General features: G+C 36.8%; 1 protein-coding gene across 2 annotated transcripts in view; it reads left to right on the top strand.

The window, feature by feature from the left end:
• The window catches only part of slc35g2b (solute carrier family 35 member G2b), a 62839-nt gene extending 53233 nt beyond the window's left edge, over positions 1 to 9606 (top strand). The window contains exons 1-2 of one of the 2 annotated variants that reach the window (XM_061922431.1): positions 5163 to 5391; positions 8225 to 9606. In XM_061922431.1, the coding sequence (XP_061778415.1) occupies positions 8241 to 9464 (1224 nt within the window). In that variant the 5' untranslated portion in view covers positions 5163 to 5391; positions 8225 to 8240 and the 3' untranslated portion in view covers positions 9465 to 9606. Of the gene's footprint in view, positions 1 to 5162; positions 5392 to 8224 lie in introns of those variants that run through there. The other variant, XM_061922432.1, reaches the window with a different exon arrangement.
• Positions 9607 to 20755: the final 11149 nt, after the last annotated feature.

Here is a 20755-nt window from a genome sequence, read left to right as displayed (position 1 = left end):
AGACCGTAATATCATTGTTGTCTTTGTAGCATATTCAACTGAATATGGGTTGAAAAGGATTTGCAAATCATTGTATTGTGTTTACATTTACATCTTACACAATTTCCCAACTCATATGGAAACGGGGTTTGTAATATTTAACTGGTTGCAGTATTAAAATGTGATAGTAATGTTTTAGATGGTGTGCTTGTTGTGACAGAATGTTCCAGACCACAGCATCTTCTTCCCCAATCTCTTTTGCTGCTTGACTTTTCCCGGCTTGATTGAAGCGGTCAATAACGAGAGCTCATCAAATGATGTCATGGATCTTAACGGGAGAATTATCTCAATCACTTCAACATCAAAGCCACTGAGGCTGCCTGCTTAGCGACCGTTGTCATGGCGATGAAAGTGCCATCCAAAAATTCATTGTAAATGCTCACCCGTGCGCTTGTCATAAAAGTACTGACTAACTAACCCTTCTACAGAAAAGTAGGACTTTGAGAGTACAAGCAATATTGGAAGTCGTATTTCACAAAAAACAAGTGTAAAAAGAAGCTCATTTGAGTCACTAGAGAAAAAGCGCTATATAAATATAATTCACTTCACTTCACTTCACTAAGCACTCAAATAAAAGGGCCGGTAAATGAGCAAATAAGAGACATATTTGTCCAAATTTGATGGAGCTGTACAACCCCCCAACCTGACTTAAAGGTGTGGACAATGCTGAAGAAACAAGTCCATGTCAGAAAAGCAACACATTAGGCTGAACCGCACCGATTTTGTCAAGAAGAATGGTCAAAGACTCAAGCGGAAGCTTGTGGAGTTTTTCCTTGCCCTGATGTGGGATTTGAGCCCAGGATGTTGCTGTGGCTTGTACAGCCCTTTGAGGCACTCCTGATTTAGGGCTAAACAGTGATTGATATTTACAGTATGGTATAATGTTTGTATATGTATATTGTTAATATGTACAGTATGGTATAATGTTTGTATATGTATATTGTTAATTTGTACAGTATGGTGTAATGTTTGTATTTATATATTGTTAATATATACAGTATGGTATAATGTTTGTATATGTATATTGTTAATATGTACAGTATGGTGTAATGTTTGTATTTATATATTGTTAATATATACAGTATGGTATAATGTTTGTATTTATATATTGTTAATATATACAGTATGGTATAATGTTTGTATTTATATATTGTTAATATATACAGTATGGTATAATGTTTGTATTTATATATTGTTAATATATACAGTATGGTATAATGTTTGTATTTATATATTGTTAATATAGACAGTATATGATGTTTATATAGACTTATTGTTCATGTATACAGTATGGTATAATGTTTATATATGTGTATTGTTATTATATACAGTATAGTGTAATGTTTTCATATGCATATTTTTCATATATACAGTATAGTATAATGTTTATATATGTTTATTGTTAATATATATAGTATGGTATAGTTTTTATATATGTATGTTGTTAATTTATACCATGTAGTATAATGTTTATATATCTATATTGTTAATATATACAGTATGGTATAATGTTTATATATGTGTATTGTTACTATATACAATATAGCATAATGATTATATAGATTTATTGTTAATATATACAGTATTGGATAATGTTTATACATGTTTATTTTTAATATATAAACAGTATAGTATTAAGTTCATATATGTATATTGTTAAAATATACAGTATGGTATAATGTTTATATACAGTATAGTATCATGTTTATATATGTATATTGTTAATATATACAATATGGTATAATATTTATATATATTTTGTCAATATATACAGTATTGTATAATGTTTATATAAGTATATTGTTAATATATACAGTATAGTATCATGTTTATATATGTAGATTGTTAATATATACAGTATGGTATAATATTTATATATATTTTGTCAATATATACAGTATGGTATAATGTTTATACATGTATATTTTTAATATATACAGTATGGTATAATATATATATATTTTGTCAATATATACAGTATTGTATAATGTTTATACATGTATATTTTTAATATATACAGTATGGTATAATATATATATATTTTGTCAATATATACAGTATTGTATAATGTTTATATATGTATATTGTTTAATATATACAGTATGGTATAATGTTTATGTATGTATATTGTTAATATATACAGTATAGTATCATGTTTATATATGTAGATTGTTAATATATACAGTATGGTATAATATTTATATATATTTTGTCAATATATACAGTATGGTATAATGTTTATACATGTATATTTTTAATATATACAGTATGGTATAATATATATATATTTTGTCAATATATACAGTATTGTATAATGTTTATATATGTATATTGTTTAATATATACAGTATGGTATAATGTTTATGTATGTATATTGTTAATATATACAGTATGGTATAATGTTTATGTATGTATATTGTTAATATATACAGTATGGTATATTTATATACATTTTGTCAATATATACAGTATTGTATAATGTTTATATATGTATATTGTTTAATATATACAGTATGGTATAATATTTATATATATTTTGTCAATATATACAGTATTGTATAATGTTTATATATGTATATTGTTTAATATATACAGTATGGTATAATATTTATATATATTTTGTCAATATATACAGTATTGTATAATGTTTATATAAGTATATTGTTAATATATACAGTATAGTATCATGTTTATATATGTATATTGTTAATATATACAGTATGGTATAATATATATATATTTTGTCAATATATACACTATTGTATAATGTTTATATAAGTATATTGTTAATATATACAGTATAGTATCATGTTTATATATGTATATTGTTAATATATACAGTATGGTATAATATATATATTTTGTCAATATATACAGTATGGTATAATGTTTATATATGTATATTTTTAATATATACAGTATAGTATCATGTTTATATATGTATATTGTTAATATATACAGTATGGTATAATATATATATTTTGTCAATATATACAGTATGGTATAATGTTTATATATGTATATTTTTAATATATACAGTATGGTATAATATATATATATTTTGTCAATATATACAGTATGGTATAATGTTTATATATGTATATTGTTAATATATACAGTATAGTATAATGTGTCAGGTTCAAACACTGATGGCATCAATTAAACAAGACAAAAGGCAAAGAATCAAACAGAGACAGAATTAAATGTAGACTCAGATCTGAGGAGAGACATGGCCACTGTACTCTCTGTACAGTCCTGCACCACACTCTACCCCAAGATCCTACTCCTCCTGCTTTATTTGACTTTCTCCCCCCTCCTTCCCACAGCTGCTTCCTGAGGGAAGTGGGTCGTAAACAGCGCTGCCTTCGGTTACCGAACAATTCGTCAAATAGTTCAAAAACAGTTCCATAAAACAGTTCAAAGAGAGTCCCATACAATATTTCAAAGAGAGTCTCATAAAATAGTTCAAAGAGAGTTCCGTAAATAGTTCAAAAAGAGTTGGTAAAATACTTCCAAAAAAGTTCCTGTGAAAGATCCTGCCATCTGTCCGCTTTGTAGTCCCAGTGGAGTTTTACGAGCATTCTTCTTGGAAGGTTTCAGCCTTTTGTCTTCCTGTCAGTAGCACAATGTAATACACTTTTTGGTGATAATTTAGAAACAATTAATTCTAACATAATGTTTATATATTTCTATTGTTAATATATATAGTATGGTATAATGTTTACTTATGTGTATTGTTACTATATACAGTATAGCAAAATGATTATATAGATTTATGGTTAATACATACAGTATAGTATTAAGTTAGAAGTGAAGTGAATTATATTTATATAGCGCTTTTCTCAAGTGACTCAAAGCGCTTTACATAGTGACACCCAATATCCAAGTTACATTTAAACCAGTGTGGGTGGCACTGGGAGCAGGTGGGTAAATTGTCTTGCCCAAGGACACAACGGCAGTAACTAGCTTGGCACAAGCGGGAATCGAACCTGCAACCCTCAAGTTGCTGACACGGCCACTCTACCAACCGAGCTATGCCGTTCATATATATATATAGTTAATATTTACAGTGTAATATAATGTTTATATATGTATATTGTTAATATATACAGTATAGTATTAAGTTCATATATGTATATTGTTAATATATATAGTATGGTATAATGTTTATATGTGTGTATTGTTATTATATACAGTATAGTATAATGTTTATATATGTATATTGTTAATATATACAGTATAGTATTAAGTTCATATATGTATATTGTTAATATATATAGTATGGTATAATGTTTATATATGTGTATTGTTACTATATACAGTATAGCAAAATGATTATATAGATTTATTGTTAATAATATATACAGTATATTAAGTTCATATATATATATATTGTTAATATTTACAGTATAATATGTTTCTATATGTATATTGTTAATATATACAGTATAGTATTAAGTTCATACATGTATATTGTTAGTATATACAGTATGGTATAATGTTTATATGTGTGTATTGTTATTATATACAGTATAGTATAATGTTTATATATGTGCATTGTTAATATATACAGTATAGTATTAAGTTCATATATATATATTGTTAATATTTACAGTATAATATAATTTTTATATATGTTTATTGTTAATATATACAGTATAGTATTAAGTTCATATATGTATATTATTAATATATACAGTATTGTATAGTGATTATATAATTGTATTGTTAATATATACAGTATTGTATAGTGATTATATAATCGTATTGTTAATATATACAGTATGGTACCATGTATACAAAAACTAACACCATTTTTTTTTTTCTGCCATTTTAATTAAAATACATGATTAAATGCTCATAATAGTGTCGGCGTAAATTAATTTAACTATTCTTAAAAACAATAACTGAATAAATGCACTTAATAGCGTCAGAGTACATTAATTTTATAATTATATATTTCCATCCATGCATGCATTTTCTACCGCTTGTCCGTTCATTTGAATTAAATCATTTATAGAGGGAAATACTGCCCTCTGATTGGCCAATACTTGAACAAAGGTGACATCAGTAATAATCTGCCTCAAAGGTAATGACGTCACACGCGCTCCTCCTGCCAGGTGGAGCCTCGGGGAGGAAGAGGAGGATCCCCAGCCTTCATCACTTTGCTCCTCCTCCTCCTCTCGCTTCACCATCTTCATCCTCCTCAGACCCTCCACGTCTGCTCCATCCTCCTCATCCTCACGCCGAAGAGGGAACCGAGTCGACGCGCGCACACGCCGTCCGCGCGCCTCGCCGCTGGAGGATGAGGACGAGGATGAGGACGAAGACATGAGCGCATAATAAAAGAAGGTACCCGATATTGACTTCTTCTTCTTCTACTTGTTGTGTGTCAATCCCTCCATTTTCTTCACTTATTCCGACTCCTGCACTTTGAAGTCTTCACCACCAGCGTCCATGTAGCGGGGACACGTGACCGCCCCCTGGTGGTCGCCCCCCCGTATGATTGATGAGGAGGTCTCACTCCTTCTTCACCTTTTTCAACTGTCTTTTTTTACCCATCAACTGTGTGTGTGTGTGTGTGTATGTGTGTGTGTGTGTGTGTGTGTGTGTGTGTGTGTGTGTGTGTGTGTGTGTGTGTGTGTGTGTGTGTTATATAATGTCATCCCATCACACCGAATCAGCCTCAATGGGCAAACACACACACTGCGTACACTGTGTGTATGTGGGCGGGGCCACAGTGCTTCTCAGTTATTTTCTCTCACCCCCCCTCCCCACCCGGTGACCGATTTTTTTTTTTTACCTCCTCCCCCTTGAGCCTTGAGTTAATTTTTTTATGTGTATGTGTCAAGATAAATCTTTACTTACACTAAAGATGCTATTAAGCTATCGTCTCTCACGCCCCCCCTCGCGAGATCACTTTTTTTTTCATGCCCACCCCCTTTTGGTATTGTTGTTGTTTTTTTTTTAATCTGTATGTGTATACATAAATCTTTACTAACACTAAAGAGGCTATTAAGCTATTGTCTCTCACGCCCCCACCCCACCCCCGGAGACAGATTTCCCCCCCCCCACCCCCAAAATCACCCCCTTAAATTATCATTTATTTATTTTAATCTGTATGTGTCAGGATAAATCTTTACTAACACTAAAGAGGCTATTAAGCTATTGTCTCTCACCAACCCCCCCAACCCCGGAGACAGATTTCCCCCCCCAAATCACCGCCTTAAATTATTATTTATTTATTTTAATCTGTATGTGTGAAAATAAATCTTTACTAACACTAAAGATGCTATTAAGCTATCGTCTCTCACGTCCCCCCCACCCCACCCCCGGAGACAGATTTTTTCCCCCCCCAAAATCATCCCCTTAAATTATTATTTATTTATTTTAATCTGTATGTGTCAGGATAAATCTTTACTAACACTAAAGAGGCTATTAAGCTATTGTCTCTCACGCCCCCCCCAACCCCGGAGACAGATTTTCCCCCCAAAATCACCGCCTTAAATTATTATTTATTTATTTTAATCTGTATGTGTGAAAATAAATCTTTACTAACACTAAAGATGCTATTAAGCTATCGTCTCTCACGCCCCCCCTCCCGAGATCACTTTTTTTTCACGCCCCCCCTGAAGTGAATGTTTATCTGTATATGTCAAGATATATGCTATTACCTCTCACGCCCCCCTGAAGTGAATGTTTATCTGTATGTGTCAAGATATATGCTATTGCCTCTCACGTCCCCCCTTAGAGTGAAGTTTTATGTGTCAATATATATGATGTTGCCTTTCACGCCCCCCCTGAAGTGAATGTTTATCTGTATCTGTCAAGCTATATGCTATTGCCTCTCACGCCTCCCCTTGAAGTGAATGTTATCTGTATGTGTCAAGATCTATGATATTAAGATGTTGCCTCTCACTCCCCCCCTGAAGTGAATGTTTATCTGTACGTGTCAAGATATATGCTATTGCCTCTCACGCCCCCCCCCCCAAAGTGAAGGTTTATCTGTATGTGTCAGGATATACGCTGTTGCCTCTCACGCCACCCCCCTTAGAGGGAAGGTTTATGTGTCAAGATTTATGCTATTGCATCTCACACCCCCCCTTAAGTGAATGTTTATCTTTATGTTTCAAGATATATGCTATTGCCTCTCACGCCCCCCTGATGTATATGTTTGTCTGTATGTGTCAAAATATACGCTACTGCCTCTCACGCCCCCTGAAGTGAATGTTTATCTGCATGTGTCAAGATATATGCTATTACCTCTCACGCCCCCCTGAAGTGAATGTTTATCTGCATGTGTCAAAATATATGCTATTGCATATCCCGCCCCCCTTAAAGTGAAGGTTTATGTGTCAAGATATACGCTATTGCCTTTCACGCCCCCTCTGAAATGAATGTCTATCTGCACTTGTCAAGATATACCCTTTACCTCTCACGCCCCCCTGAAGTGAATGTTTATCTGCACTTGTCAAGATATATACTATTACCTCTCACGCCCCCCTGAAGTGAATGTTTATCTGCATGTGTCAAGATATATGCTATTACCTCTCACGCCCCCCTGAAGTGAATGTTTATCTGCATGTGTCAAGATATATGCTATTATCTCTCACGCCCCCCTGAAGTGAATGTTTATCTGCATGTGTCAAGATATAAGCTATTACCTCTCACGCCCCCCTGAAGTGAATGTTTATCTGTATGTGTCAAGATATATGTTATTGCCTCTCACGCCCCCCCTTGAAGTGAATATTTATCTGTATGTGTCAAGATATATGTTATTGCCTCTCACGCCCCCCTTGAAGTGAATGTCTATCTGCACTTGTCAAGATATACCCTTTACCTCTCACGCCCCCCTGAAGTGAATGTTTATCTACACTTGTCAAGATACAGCCTTTACCTCTCACGCCCCCCTGAAGTGAATGTTTATCTACACTTGTCAAGTTTTAGCCTTTACCTCTCACGCCCCCTGAAATGAATGTTTATCTGCACTTGTCAAGATATACCCTATACCTCTCACGCCCCCCTGAAGTGAATGTTTATCTACACTTGTCAAGATACAGCCTCTACCTCTCACGCCCCTCTGAAGTGAATGTTTATCTGTATGTGTCAAGATGTACTCCCTACCTATCACGCCCCCCCCCCGTGTCAGCAGTTAGTCCCTACTGACTGACGCTGTGTTCCTCAGGTCGCGTGGAAACAAGATGGAGGTGCCGTCGTCCAAGAAGCGTGTGAAGATCCACCCCAGCGCGGTGACGGCCAAGTACGCCACTCACGCCCCCCAGCCGGGCGACCAAGGCTACGACGAGGCTCCCTCCTTCGAGGACTTTGGCACCTTCGCTGAGGCGGACTCGGGCAGGAAGCTGGTGTCGGAGGCCAGCGGCGGGAGGACGTTGTTCGGGACCATGGAGACACCAGGCAAGGGCGGGCGAGAGCGAGGGGTGGGAGGTCAGCTGGCCAGTTTCGGCGAGGCCAACGTGCTGGCATCCAGGGTGACGTGGACGGCGTTGTTCGGGGCGGCGGTGGCGCACGGCTGCGTGGCGTTGATCACCCGCCTGGCAGCCGACCGCTCCAAGGTTCCGTCCTTGGAGCTGCTCTTCATCCGCTCGGTTATCCAGGTCCTGGCTATCTCCGTGGTCTTCTACCGCCACGAGGCGCCCTTCGGTCCCCCGGGGTACCGCCTGCGCCTCTTCTTCTACGGCGTGTGCAACGTGGTCTCCATCAGCTGCGCCTACACTTCCTTCGCCATCGTGCCGCCCAGCAACGGCACCATCATGTGGCGCGCCTCCACCACCGTCTTCAGCGCCGTGCTGGCCTTCCTGCTGCTGGACGAGCGCCTGGCCTACGCCGACGTGGTGACGGTGGTGGGCAGCGTCTTCGGCCTGTGCCTGGTCATGGTGCCCAACGTGGCGAGCCAGGACCAGTCCCGGCTCGGCTTCTGGAAGGAGGCCTTCGGGTACACCATGACGGCCGTGGCGGGCCTGAGCGCCGCCCTGGCCATGATTGTGTACCGCGCCATCAAGGAGCGCGTCAGCATGTGGACGGCGCTCTTCACCTTCGGCTGGACGGGCACGGCGTGGGGCGCCTCCACCATGTTCGCCATGCAGGAGCCCATCGTCCCGCTGGACGCCGAGACCTGGGCCTACCTGGCGGGGATCTGCGTTTGCTCCACCGTGGCCTTCCTGGGGGTCTACTACGCCCTCAACAAGTTCCACCCGGCCCTGGTGAGCTCCGTGCAGCACCTGGAGATCGTGGTGGCCATGTTCCTGCAGCTCATCGTGCTGCGCATGGTGCCCTCCGCCTACGACGTCCTGGGCGGCCTGCTCATCGTGGTCAGCGTCTTTGCCCTCACCGGCCTCAAGCTCTACCGCGTGGGCCGCGCCGTGCGCCAGGATTACCAGGAGATCCTGGACTCGCCCATCAAGTGAGGCGGTGACTTGTGTGTCATGTTTACAAAAAGAGTGTAACGTTTGTGACCTTTGGCCCAATTGTTGACCGTTGATGGGTTTTTTTTTCGATTCGTGACGTCAGCGACTTGTGGTGTGATCATTAAATCTTGTTTGTCACGCAGCCTCACGTCTTCTTCATCTGCACGATACAGATAAACAAATAATAATTGTAATAATTCAATATATTTTAATGTCATCTATTCCTAATGCCATCCATCTTCTTCCGGTTATCCGAGGTTGGATCGCGGGGGCGGCAGCCTAAGCAGGGAAGCCCAGACTTCCTTCCCCCCAGCCATTTCGTCGGGCTCCTCCCGGGGGGTCCTGAGGTGTTCCCAGGCCAGCCCAATGTATCCTGGGTCTTCGCCGTGGCCTCCTATGTCTCTAGGAACTTGCCCTAAACACCTCCCTAGGGAGGCGTTCGGGTGGCATCCTGACCAGATGCCCGAACCACCTCATCTGGCTCCTCTCCATGTGGAGGAGCAGCGGCTTTACTTTGAGCTTTTCCCGAATGGCAGAGCTTCTCACCCTATCTCTGAGGGAGAGACCCACCACCCGGATGAGGAAACTAATTTTGCCCGCCTGTACATGTGATCCTGTCCTTTCGGTCATAACCCAAAGCTCATGACCATAGGTGAGGATGGGAACGTAGGTCGACCGGTAAATTGCGAGCTTTTCCTTCCGGCTCAGCTCCTTCTTCACCACAACGGATCGATACAACGTCCGCATTACTGAAGACGCCGCACCGATCCGCCTGTCGATCTCACGATCCACTCTTCCCTCACTCGTTAACAAATCTCCGAGGTACTTGTTCCCAACATGGAGATGGCATGCCACCCTTTTCTGAGCGAGAACCAAGGACTCGGACTTGGAGGTGCTGATTCTCATCCCAGTCGCTCCGCACTTGGCTGCGAACCGATCCAGTGAGAGTTCAAGATCCTGGCCAGATGAATCCATCCGGACCACATCATCTGCAAAAAAGCAGAGACCTAATCCTGCAGCCACCAAACCGGACCCCCTCACTGCCTTGACTGTGCCTAGAAATTCTGTCCATAAAAGATATGAACAGAACCGGTGACAAAGGACAGCCCTGGCAGAGTCCAACCTTCACAGGAAACGGGTTCTGAATTACTGCCGGCGATGCGGACCAAGCTCTGACACTGGTCATGCAGGGAGAGGACCGCCACAATCAGACAGTCCGATACCCCGTACTCTCTAAGCACTCCCCACAGGACTTCCTGGGGGGCACGGTCGAATGTTTTCTCCAAGTCCAAAAATCACATGTAGACTGGTTGGGCAAACTTCCATGCACCCTCAAGGACCCTGCCGAGAGTATAGAGCTGGTCCACAGTTCCACGACCAGGACGAAATCCGGGGTTTGATTATTCAGCGTAGCCTCCTCTCCAGTACACCTAAATAGACCTCACCGGGAAGGCTGAGGAGTGTACCCCATGATAGTTGGAACACACCCTCCGATTCCCCTTCTTAAAGAGAGGAACACCACCCCGTTTTGCCAATCCAGAGGTACCTCCCCCGATGTCCATTCGATGTTGCAGAGTATTGTCAACCAAGACAGCCCCACAGCATCCAGAGCCTTAAGGAACTTCGGGCGGTTCGCATCCACCCCCGGGGCTCTGTGACCGAGGAAAATTTTAACTACCTCAGCAACTTCAGCCCCAGAAATGGGAGAGCCCAGCACAGATTACCCAGGTTTTTGAAGTATTCCCTCCAACAATCTACAACATCCGCTGTCAAGGTCAGCAAAACACCGTCTGCACCTTTCACGATGTTGATACTGCACTGCTCCCCTTTCTTGAGGCGGCGGATGATGGTCCAGAATCGCCTCGAAGCCATCTGGAAGTCCTTTTCTATAGCTTCCCGGAACTCCTCCAATGTCCAAGTTTTTTGCCTCTGCAAACAAATTGCTTGGCCTGTCGGTACCTGTCCGCTGCCTCCAGAGTCCCATTAACCAAAAGAACCTGATAGGACTCTTTCTTCAGCTTCACAGGTTTTAGGATTACCGCTACGACAGACACCAACCACCTCCCGGCCACGGCTCCAATCGGCCGCCTCGACAATAGAGGTACCGAACGTGGTCCACTCGGACTCAATATCCAGCGCCTCCCTCGTGACATGTTCTTCCAGAGGTGGGAATTGAAACTCTCTCTGACAGGAGACTCTGCTAGACGCTCCCAGCGGACTCTTACGATGCGTTTGGGACTGCCAGGTCTGTCCGGCATCCTCCCCCACCATAGCAGCCAACTCACCACCGGGTGGTGATCGGTAAAAAGCTCCTCGGCCCCTCTCTTAAGCAGAGGGTCCAAAACATGAGGCGAGTAAATCCGATGACACAACTAAAAAGTCGATTATGAAACACTGTCCTAGGGTGCACATATGGACACCCTTATGTTTGAACATGGTACTTGTTATGGACAATCTGTGACAAGCACTAAAGTCCAATACCAAAACACCCCTCGTGGTTCAACTATGGGCGGCCGTTCTTACCAATCAACCAGAGACAGAATTCAATTTGACTTTCTCCCACCACCTGTCCACAGCTGCTTCCAGAGAGACGTGGGTGGTAAACAGCCTTTGGTTACCGAACAGTTCAAAGGGAGATGTCGTAAAATAGTTCCAAAAGACGTTCGTAAACTAGTTAAAAAACAAGGTCCATAAGATAGTTCAAAAAGAGTTCGCAAAATACTTCGAAAAGTGTTTGTCTGGAAATTGGGCAGATCCTGTCACCTCTCCGCTTTGAAGTCCTTGGGCCAGAACAACATCCTTCTGGTGCTTACCATACATGAGAGAAATCAGAAAACCCTTCATGTAGCTCTCCCCATTACTCAGTGGAGTTTTACGAGCCTTCTTCTTGGAAGGTTTCAGAAGACAGCTTTGGTCTACTTGCCGGACAGAACTCAATGTAACAAAGTTTTTAGAACTGCCAGGATGTCCAGCCTCACTGCTAGCTTTTGCGGGACTAACAGCACAAACTTGGCGAATCGAGGTTTCTCAGGGGCAAGGCCAGGCCGAGATAGACTGATTCCACGACTCGTTGCGGCGACTGATCAGATGATAGGTTTGTCCATCTCTGCTCTGACTGACATGGTCCACCACAGACCTTGTGACAGTAACATGATTGGAACTGCCAGGATGTCCAGCCTCACCCAGAAGCCGTGATTTGTCTTCGGGGTTTTCTCCATTACCCTTTGGTCAACCAAGACCTCAACCACTTCGTAACCCTTAAGAGGGAGGCTACCAGGTGCTACACCTTGCCCAAGGGTGACCTGGGGTGTTCTGTCAGGGTAGTCCATCCCCTAGCCTTTGGTCAGCGGTGACTCATGGAGGGCGGGGTTGTCAGAGCCCGTGCAGTAACCAAACTGCCCACTGCCCAGGTACTCCCTCGAGTGAATCCAAAAAGGGTGGGTACTCTGAGCTGGTGTTTGGTGGGTAAGCACAAACAACAGTCAGGACCCGTCTCCCCACCCGAAGGCGGAGGGAATCTACCCTCTCGTCCACTGTGTTGAACTCCAACGTGCAGGCTTTGAGCCGGAGGGCAACAAGAACTGCCCCCCCAGCCCGTCGCCTCTCACTGCGTGCAACGCTAGAGTAAAAGAGTCCAGCCCCTCTCAAGAGAACTGGTTCCAGAGTGAGTCCGACTATATCTAGCCGGAACTTCTCCACCTTGCGCACCAGCTCAGGCTCCTTCCCCCCCCAGCGAGGTGACGTACCACGTCCCAAGAGCTAGCTTCTGTAGCCGAGGATTGGACCACCAAGTGCCCTGCCTTTGGCTACCGCCCAGCTCACACCTCTATGGCCCCTCCCAGGATTGGTGAGCCCCTTGGAGGGGGGACCAACATTGCATATCCGGGCTATGCCCGGCCGGAACCCGTGGGGACAGGCGCTCGCCATAGTACCCCCAACTCCGGGCCTGGTTCCACAGGTACCTGCATCTAAGTCCTTGATTCTTCTTTTCCATGAAGGTCTTGGAGCTGCTATTTGTCTGATCCCTCACCTAGGACCTGTTTGTCTTGGGAGACCCTACCAGGGTGCATAGTACCCTGGGCAACATGGATCCTAGGATCATTGGGACACACCTGGACACTCCTTACCACCATAAGGTGGCAGCTCAGAGAGGAGTCCTAATATTCCTCATGTATCATATTTTATTTTTAGAAAACAGGTTGGTCTTAACGTACATATACAGTATCGAAAAATATATATAAAATGTTATTTATTAAATAAAAATCTTTTTTATTTGATTTATTTATAAATCATATATTTTACTTATTTTTTTGCTTTTTCAAATAGCCACAAAGCCTAGAAACTGTCAGGTAAAAATTTTTTATTTTGCAATTAAAAATAAGGTTCCTATAATTCAATTTATGAATAAGAAAAATTTGATTTATTACTAATATTATAATGTCATATTTTATTTTGTGAAATATTTTATTTTTAGAATACAGGTGGTCTTAAAGCACGGACACTGTAGGGGAAAATATATATTATATGCATAATAAAAAATTGTTAGCCTAAAAATATATTTTTTAATTAGTTTTTTATACATAATTTAATAAAACACTAGAGAAAAATATAGATTATGCAAAATAAAAAATAATATTTAGAAAATATAATCTATGTGTACATAAAATATTTTGTTAAATGTTACAATTTTAGAATACAGGGTTATGGAGGGAAATATACATGTAAATAAAAAATATTTAGTAAATATATTACACAAAAATATTATTTTTATTTAATTCATTTTCATTATTACACATCATATATTTTACTTATTTTTTGTTACAGAACTCCTTTTTGGAATAGTCACAAAACCTAGAAAGTGTCAGGAAAAAAATGTTTTTCTATCATTTTATATTTTAAAAACAATCTATTTTGCATGTAATGTATTCATTTTATCACTGTATTTATCAGATATTTTTAATATATTAATATTTTATTTTTTAGAATACGGGGGGGTCTTTATGTAGGGACGGACATCGTAGGGAAAAATATATATTATGTAATTAAAAAATAATAATTTGATATGTGCATTATATAAAAATATTTTATTTATTTATTAATGTAATTTAGTCCTAATATTATTATAGTATCATATACATTTTTGTTGTTGAATATTTTGTTTGTTGATCTTAAAGTACGGACACACACATATATATATATGTGTGTGTCCATGTATACATGTATGTATATATATATATATATATATATATATATATATATATATATATATATATATATATGTATATCTTGATTGGATTATCCAGAGAATAGTGCTCGATACCGTGGTAGAGCGCAATATTTAGGTGTGGGAAAAATCACAAGACTACTTCATCTCTACAGAACTGTTTCATGAGGGGTTCCCTCAATCATCATGAGATTTTAATGGAAGCATTCACATACAATGGTTTGTATAGCGCACAGAGTGGGTGGGTACAGGCAGGCGTAGGGTGTGGTGATTGGCTCATGTGTTACCTAGGAGGTGTTTCCGTCTGTGGCGGCATGTTGAAAATGATTTCACTGCGCTTGTTGAGGGATGACAGGTCTGGATGATGTATAATAAACTGTTTCTCTTTTAAGCATAGGTTGCATCTTTTATTACCACTGTTGTAAGGTGTGCTGGATGCAAGAATTTGCCATGTTATTGAATATTCAACATTATTGTCTTTGAGGTTCCAAATGTGTTTGCTGAGTTCTGTAGGATTCCGCAAAGTCTGGTTTCTAAAGGAGGCCTTGGGATTATTCCATCTCGTTTTAAACGCTCCTTCGGTTAATCCTACGTACGTGTCGGATGTGTTAATATATATATAATAATATAATAATAATATATATATATATATAATATATTATGCAAATAAAACAATTAATCCAGATAATTTAATATAAGTATTAAATTAAATATATTTTTATGTGATTTATTTCAAATATGGTCCTTCATTTTTTTACTTTTTTTGTCAAATAATTATTTTTGTAAAAACATGATACACTGTAGGAAAATATTTTGCAAATAAAAATAATGTTCATATAATTCAATATAATAAAAGTGTTTCCCTTTTAATGTAATTTAATTGTATTATTATACATCATGATTATTTCTTAATTCCATCCACCCATCCATTTTTTCTACCGCTTGTCCTTCTTGGGGGTGATGGAGTCTATTATTCATACATCATGAAAACAAAAAGTAATATTTAGTTAGTTTATTATATATATATACACATATATATATATATATATTTTTTTTTCCATTTAATTGATTTATATAGTTATGCATCATATATTTACTTACATTTTCTTAGTATGTAATTAATTTTTGGAATATAGATTGGTCCTAAAATATGGAGATTCATATATTATACAAGTCAAAAACATATATATATTTTTTTTTTTAAATAAATATCTCTTTTTCATTGAATTTATATTTTTATACATCATTTATTTGACTTAAGTTGTTTGTTAAGTAATTTTTTTTTGTTCATTTCACTTATTTTAATTCATTAATCATAAATTAAATACAAAATAATATATGTCCTAAAGAACACTTTGAGACAATTCATTAGGAACACCATGCGAGTCATTGCAGTGCCCAATACGCCCAGCAGGGGGCGATGACTACTTTTTTTATTCAAGCGCTCAATTAAACCACACAGTTATTATGCTCATTATGATAATTGGGGTCAATTATGAAGTTAATTACCGGTTTATTTCGGTAATAAAACACATATCATCAGTAATTAATATTTTTTTTATGATATGTACAAACATTTTTTCATCAAAATTTAATTTTTTAATTTTATATCCATATAATTTTCCCATTTCAGTGTTAAAAATTAGGGCTTTTTTTTTACTCGGTGGGGAAAAAATGCAAAGAAAAAAGTGTCATTTTCTTGTCGGGGAGCAAAAAGAAGATATTTTGTTGGGGTTTGTCTTGTTTTGGTGGGAGAAGACAGGTGGAGGAGTCCATCTGTCGCAGCAGGAAACAGATTGCATCCACGCTGATTTTCAAAATAAAGTCATCACTGGGGGGGGGGACATAAATGAAAAATCATTTGACGTTTTACATTATAATTTTAGCACATTTCGTATGTTTAAGCCTAAAAATCATGGCTTTTGATACTCGCTGCCGTTTTAGAAATACACTAACTTTTCTTATGTTATCATGCTAACATTATCATAGTGATGTTTTACATTAGCATTTTAGCTATTTTTTTGTTTATCATTAAAATTTTACATGATCATTTTAGCACATTTTATGTGTTTACGCTTAAAAATCCTGGCTTTTGATACTGGTCGCCATTTTAGAAGTATGCTAACTTTTCTTATGTTATCATGCTAACATTATCATAGTGATGTTTTACATTAGCATTTTAGCTCTTTTTTTGTTTATCATTAAAATTTTACATTATAATTTTAGCACATTTTATGTGTTTACGCTTAAAAATCCTGGCTTTTGATACTGGTCGCCATTTTAGAAGTATGCTAACTTTTCTTATGTTATTATGCTAACATTATTATGGTGATGTTTTACATTTGCATTTTAGCTATTTTCAAAAAAAATTATTTCAAGTTTTACATTATAATTTTAGCAAATTTTATGTGTTTGCGCCTAAAAATCATGGCTTTTGATACTTATTATCATTTTAGAAGTATGCTAACTTTTCGCATGTTATCATGCTTACATTATCATAGTGATGTTTTACATTAGCATTTTAGCTCTTTTTTTGTTTATCATTAAAATTTTACATTATAATTTTAGCACATTTTATGTGTTTACGCTTAAAAATCCTGGTTTTTGATACTTGCTGCCGTTTTAGAAGTAGCTAACTTTTCTCTTTTTTAATCATGCTAACATTTTCCTAGTAATGCTTTACACTCGCACTTTAGCTATTTTTTTTTTAATCATTTAACGATTTACATTATAATTTCACCACATTGTATGTGTTTTGCACCTAAAAATCATGGCTTTTGATACTTGTCGCCATTTTAGAAGTACGCTAACTTTTCTTATGTTATCATGCTAACATTATTATGGTGATGTTTTACATTAGCATTTTAGCTCTTTTTTTGTTTATCATTAAAATTTTACATTATAATTTTAGCCCATTTTATGTGTTTACGCATAAAAATCCTGGCTTTTGATACTTGTCGCCATTTTAGAAGTACGCTAACTTTTCTTTTTTTATCATGCTAACATTATCCTAGTAATGCTTTACACTAGCATTTTAGCTATTTGTTTTTATCATTTAACGATTTACATTATAATTTCAACACATTGTATGTGTTTAGCACCTAAAAATCATGGCTTCTTTTAGAAGTACGCTAACTTTTCTTATGTTATTATGCTAACATTATTATGGTGATGTTTTACACTTGCATTTTAGCTATTTTAAAAAAAAATATTTCAAGTTTTACATTATAATTTTAGCAAATTTTATGTGTTTGCGCCTAAAAATCATGGTTTTTGATACTTATTATCATTTTAGAAGTATGCTAACTTTTCTCATGTTATCATGCTAACATTATCATAGTGATGTTTTACATTAGCATTTTAGCTCTTTTTTTGTTTATCATTAAAATTTTACATTATAATTTTGGCACATTTTATGTGTTTACGCCTAAAAATCCTGGCTTTTGATACTTGCCGCCATTTTAGAAGTAGCTAACGTTTCTTTTTTTATCATGCTAATATTATCCTAGTAATGCTTTACACTAGCATTTTAGGTATTTGTTTTTATCATTTGACGATTTACATTATAATTTCACCACATTGTATGTGTTTTGCACCTAAAGATCATGGCTTTTGATACTGGTCGCCATTTTAGAAGTATGCTAACTTTTCTTATGTTATTATGCTAACATTATTATGGTGATGTTTTACATTTGCATTTTAGCTATTTCAAAAAAAAAATATTTCAAGTTTTACATTATAATTTTAGCAAATTTTATGTGTTTGCGCCTAAAAATCATGGCTTTTGATACTTGTCGCCATTTTAGAAGTACGCTAACTTTTCTTATGTTATCATGCTAACATTATCATAGTGATGTTTTACATTAGCATTTTAGCTCTTTTTTTGTTTATCATTAAAATTTTACATTATAATTTTAGCACATTTTATGTGTTTACGCATAAAAATCCTGGCTTTTGACACTTGTCGCCATTTTAGAAGTAGCTAACGTTTCTTTTTTTTAATCATGCTAAAATTATCCTAGTAATGCTTTACACTAGCATTTTAGCTATTTGTTTTTATCATTTAACGATTCACCACATTGTATGTGTTTTGCACCTAAAAATCATGGCTTTTGATACTTGTCGCCATTTTAGAAGTACGCTAACTTTTCTTGTTATTATGCTAACATTATATGGTGATGTTTTACTCTTGCATTTTAGCTATTTTTAAAAAAATTATTTCAAGTTTTACATTATAATTTTAGCAAATTTTATGTGTTTGCGCCTAAAAATCATGGCTTTTGATACTTATTATCATTTTAGAAGTATGCTAACTTTTCTCATGTTATCATGCTTACATTATTATAGTGATGTTTTACACTAGCATTTTAGCAATTTTTGTTCATCATTTAACATTATACATTATAAATTTAGCACATTTTATGTGTTTACGCCTAAAAATCCTGGCTTTTGATACTTGCCGCTATTTTAGAAGTAGCTAACTTTTCTTATGTTATCATGCTAACATTATCATAGTGATGTTTTACATTAGCATTTTAGGTATTTTTTTGTTTATCATTAAAATTTTACATGATAATTTTAGCACATTTTATGTGTTTACGCATAAAAATCCTGGCTTTTGATACTTGTCGCCATTTTAGAAGTAGCTAACGTTTCTTTTTTTATCATGCTAACATTATCCTAGTAATGCTTTACACTAGCATTTTAGCTATTTTTTTTTTAATCATTTAACGATTTACATTATAATTTCACCACATTCTATGTGTTTTGCACCTAAAAATCATGGCTTTTGATACTTGTCGCCATTTTAGAAGTACGCTAACTTTTCTTATGTTATCATGCTAACATTATCATAGTGATGTTTTACATTACCATTTTAGCTCTTTTTTGTTCATCATTAAAATTTTACATTATAATTTTAGCACATTTTATGTGTTTACGCCTAAAAATCCTGGCTTTTGATACTTGCCGCCATTTTAGAAGTAGTTAACTTTTCTTTTTTTATCATGCTAACATTATCCTAGTAATGCTTTACACTAGCATTTTAGCTATTTGTTTTTATCATTTAACGATTTACATTATAATTTCACCACATTGTATGTGTTTAGCACCTAAAAATCATGGCTTTTGATACTTGTCGCCATTTTAGAAGTACGCTAACTTTTCTTGTTATTATGCTAACATTATATGGTGATGTTTTACTCTTGCATTTTAGCTATTTTTAAAAAAATCATTTCAAGTTTTACATTATAATTTTAGAAAATGTTATGTGTTTGCGCCTAAAAATCATGGCTTTTGATACTTATTATCATTTTAGAAGTATGCTAACTTTTCTCATGTTATCATGCTTACATTATTATAGTGATGTTTTACACTAGCATTTTAGCAATTTTTGTTCATCATTTAACATTATACATGATAAATTTAGCACATTTTATGTGTTTGCGTCTAAAATTACTTGCTTTTGATACTTATCGCCATTTTGGAAGTACACTAACTTTTCTTATGTTATCATGCTAACATTATCCTAGTGATGTTTTACACTAGCATTTTAGTTTTTTTTCTTCATCATTTAATATTTTACATTATAATAATAGTACATTTTATACGTTGAAGCCTAAAATTAATTTACTGTGATGTTTGGCAGCCCAGCATCTTTGTTTTCTACCTGTCAACTGTCAGTTTTGGCTGCTCGCAGGCGACTCATCACCACTTCAAGATGGCGGCCCAATTTCTCGCGTCACAGCAGCCAATGCTGCGTCCACTTATAAGATGCCTATGGAATGCACATGCATATTGGAGCTTTAAAGACAGGATAACACAAGCCAATCGAAAATAAATGAGATATGAATATAATAAATACATGAATATATATGTCTAATTAGTGGTGAGATAGCCTAAGTGTACATAATATTGTTTTTAATGAATATATATGTCTGATTAGTCGTAAGATAGCCTAAATATTGTTTGTTTTGTAATGAATATATATGTCTATAATTAGTCGTAAGTGTACATAATATGGTTTTTAATGAATATATATGTCTAATTAGTAGTGAGATAGCCTCCG

The sequence above is a fragment of the Nerophis ophidion genome, linkage group LG15 (assembly GCF_033978795.1).
Source record: "Nerophis ophidion isolate RoL-2023_Sa linkage group LG15, RoL_Noph_v1.0, whole genome shotgun sequence".
Lineage (NCBI taxonomy): Eukaryota > Metazoa > Chordata > Actinopteri > Syngnathiformes > Syngnathidae > Nerophis > Nerophis ophidion.
The sequence above is the reverse complement of the archived record's forward strand: the minus strand, read 5'-3'. Positions and strand labels throughout refer to the sequence as shown.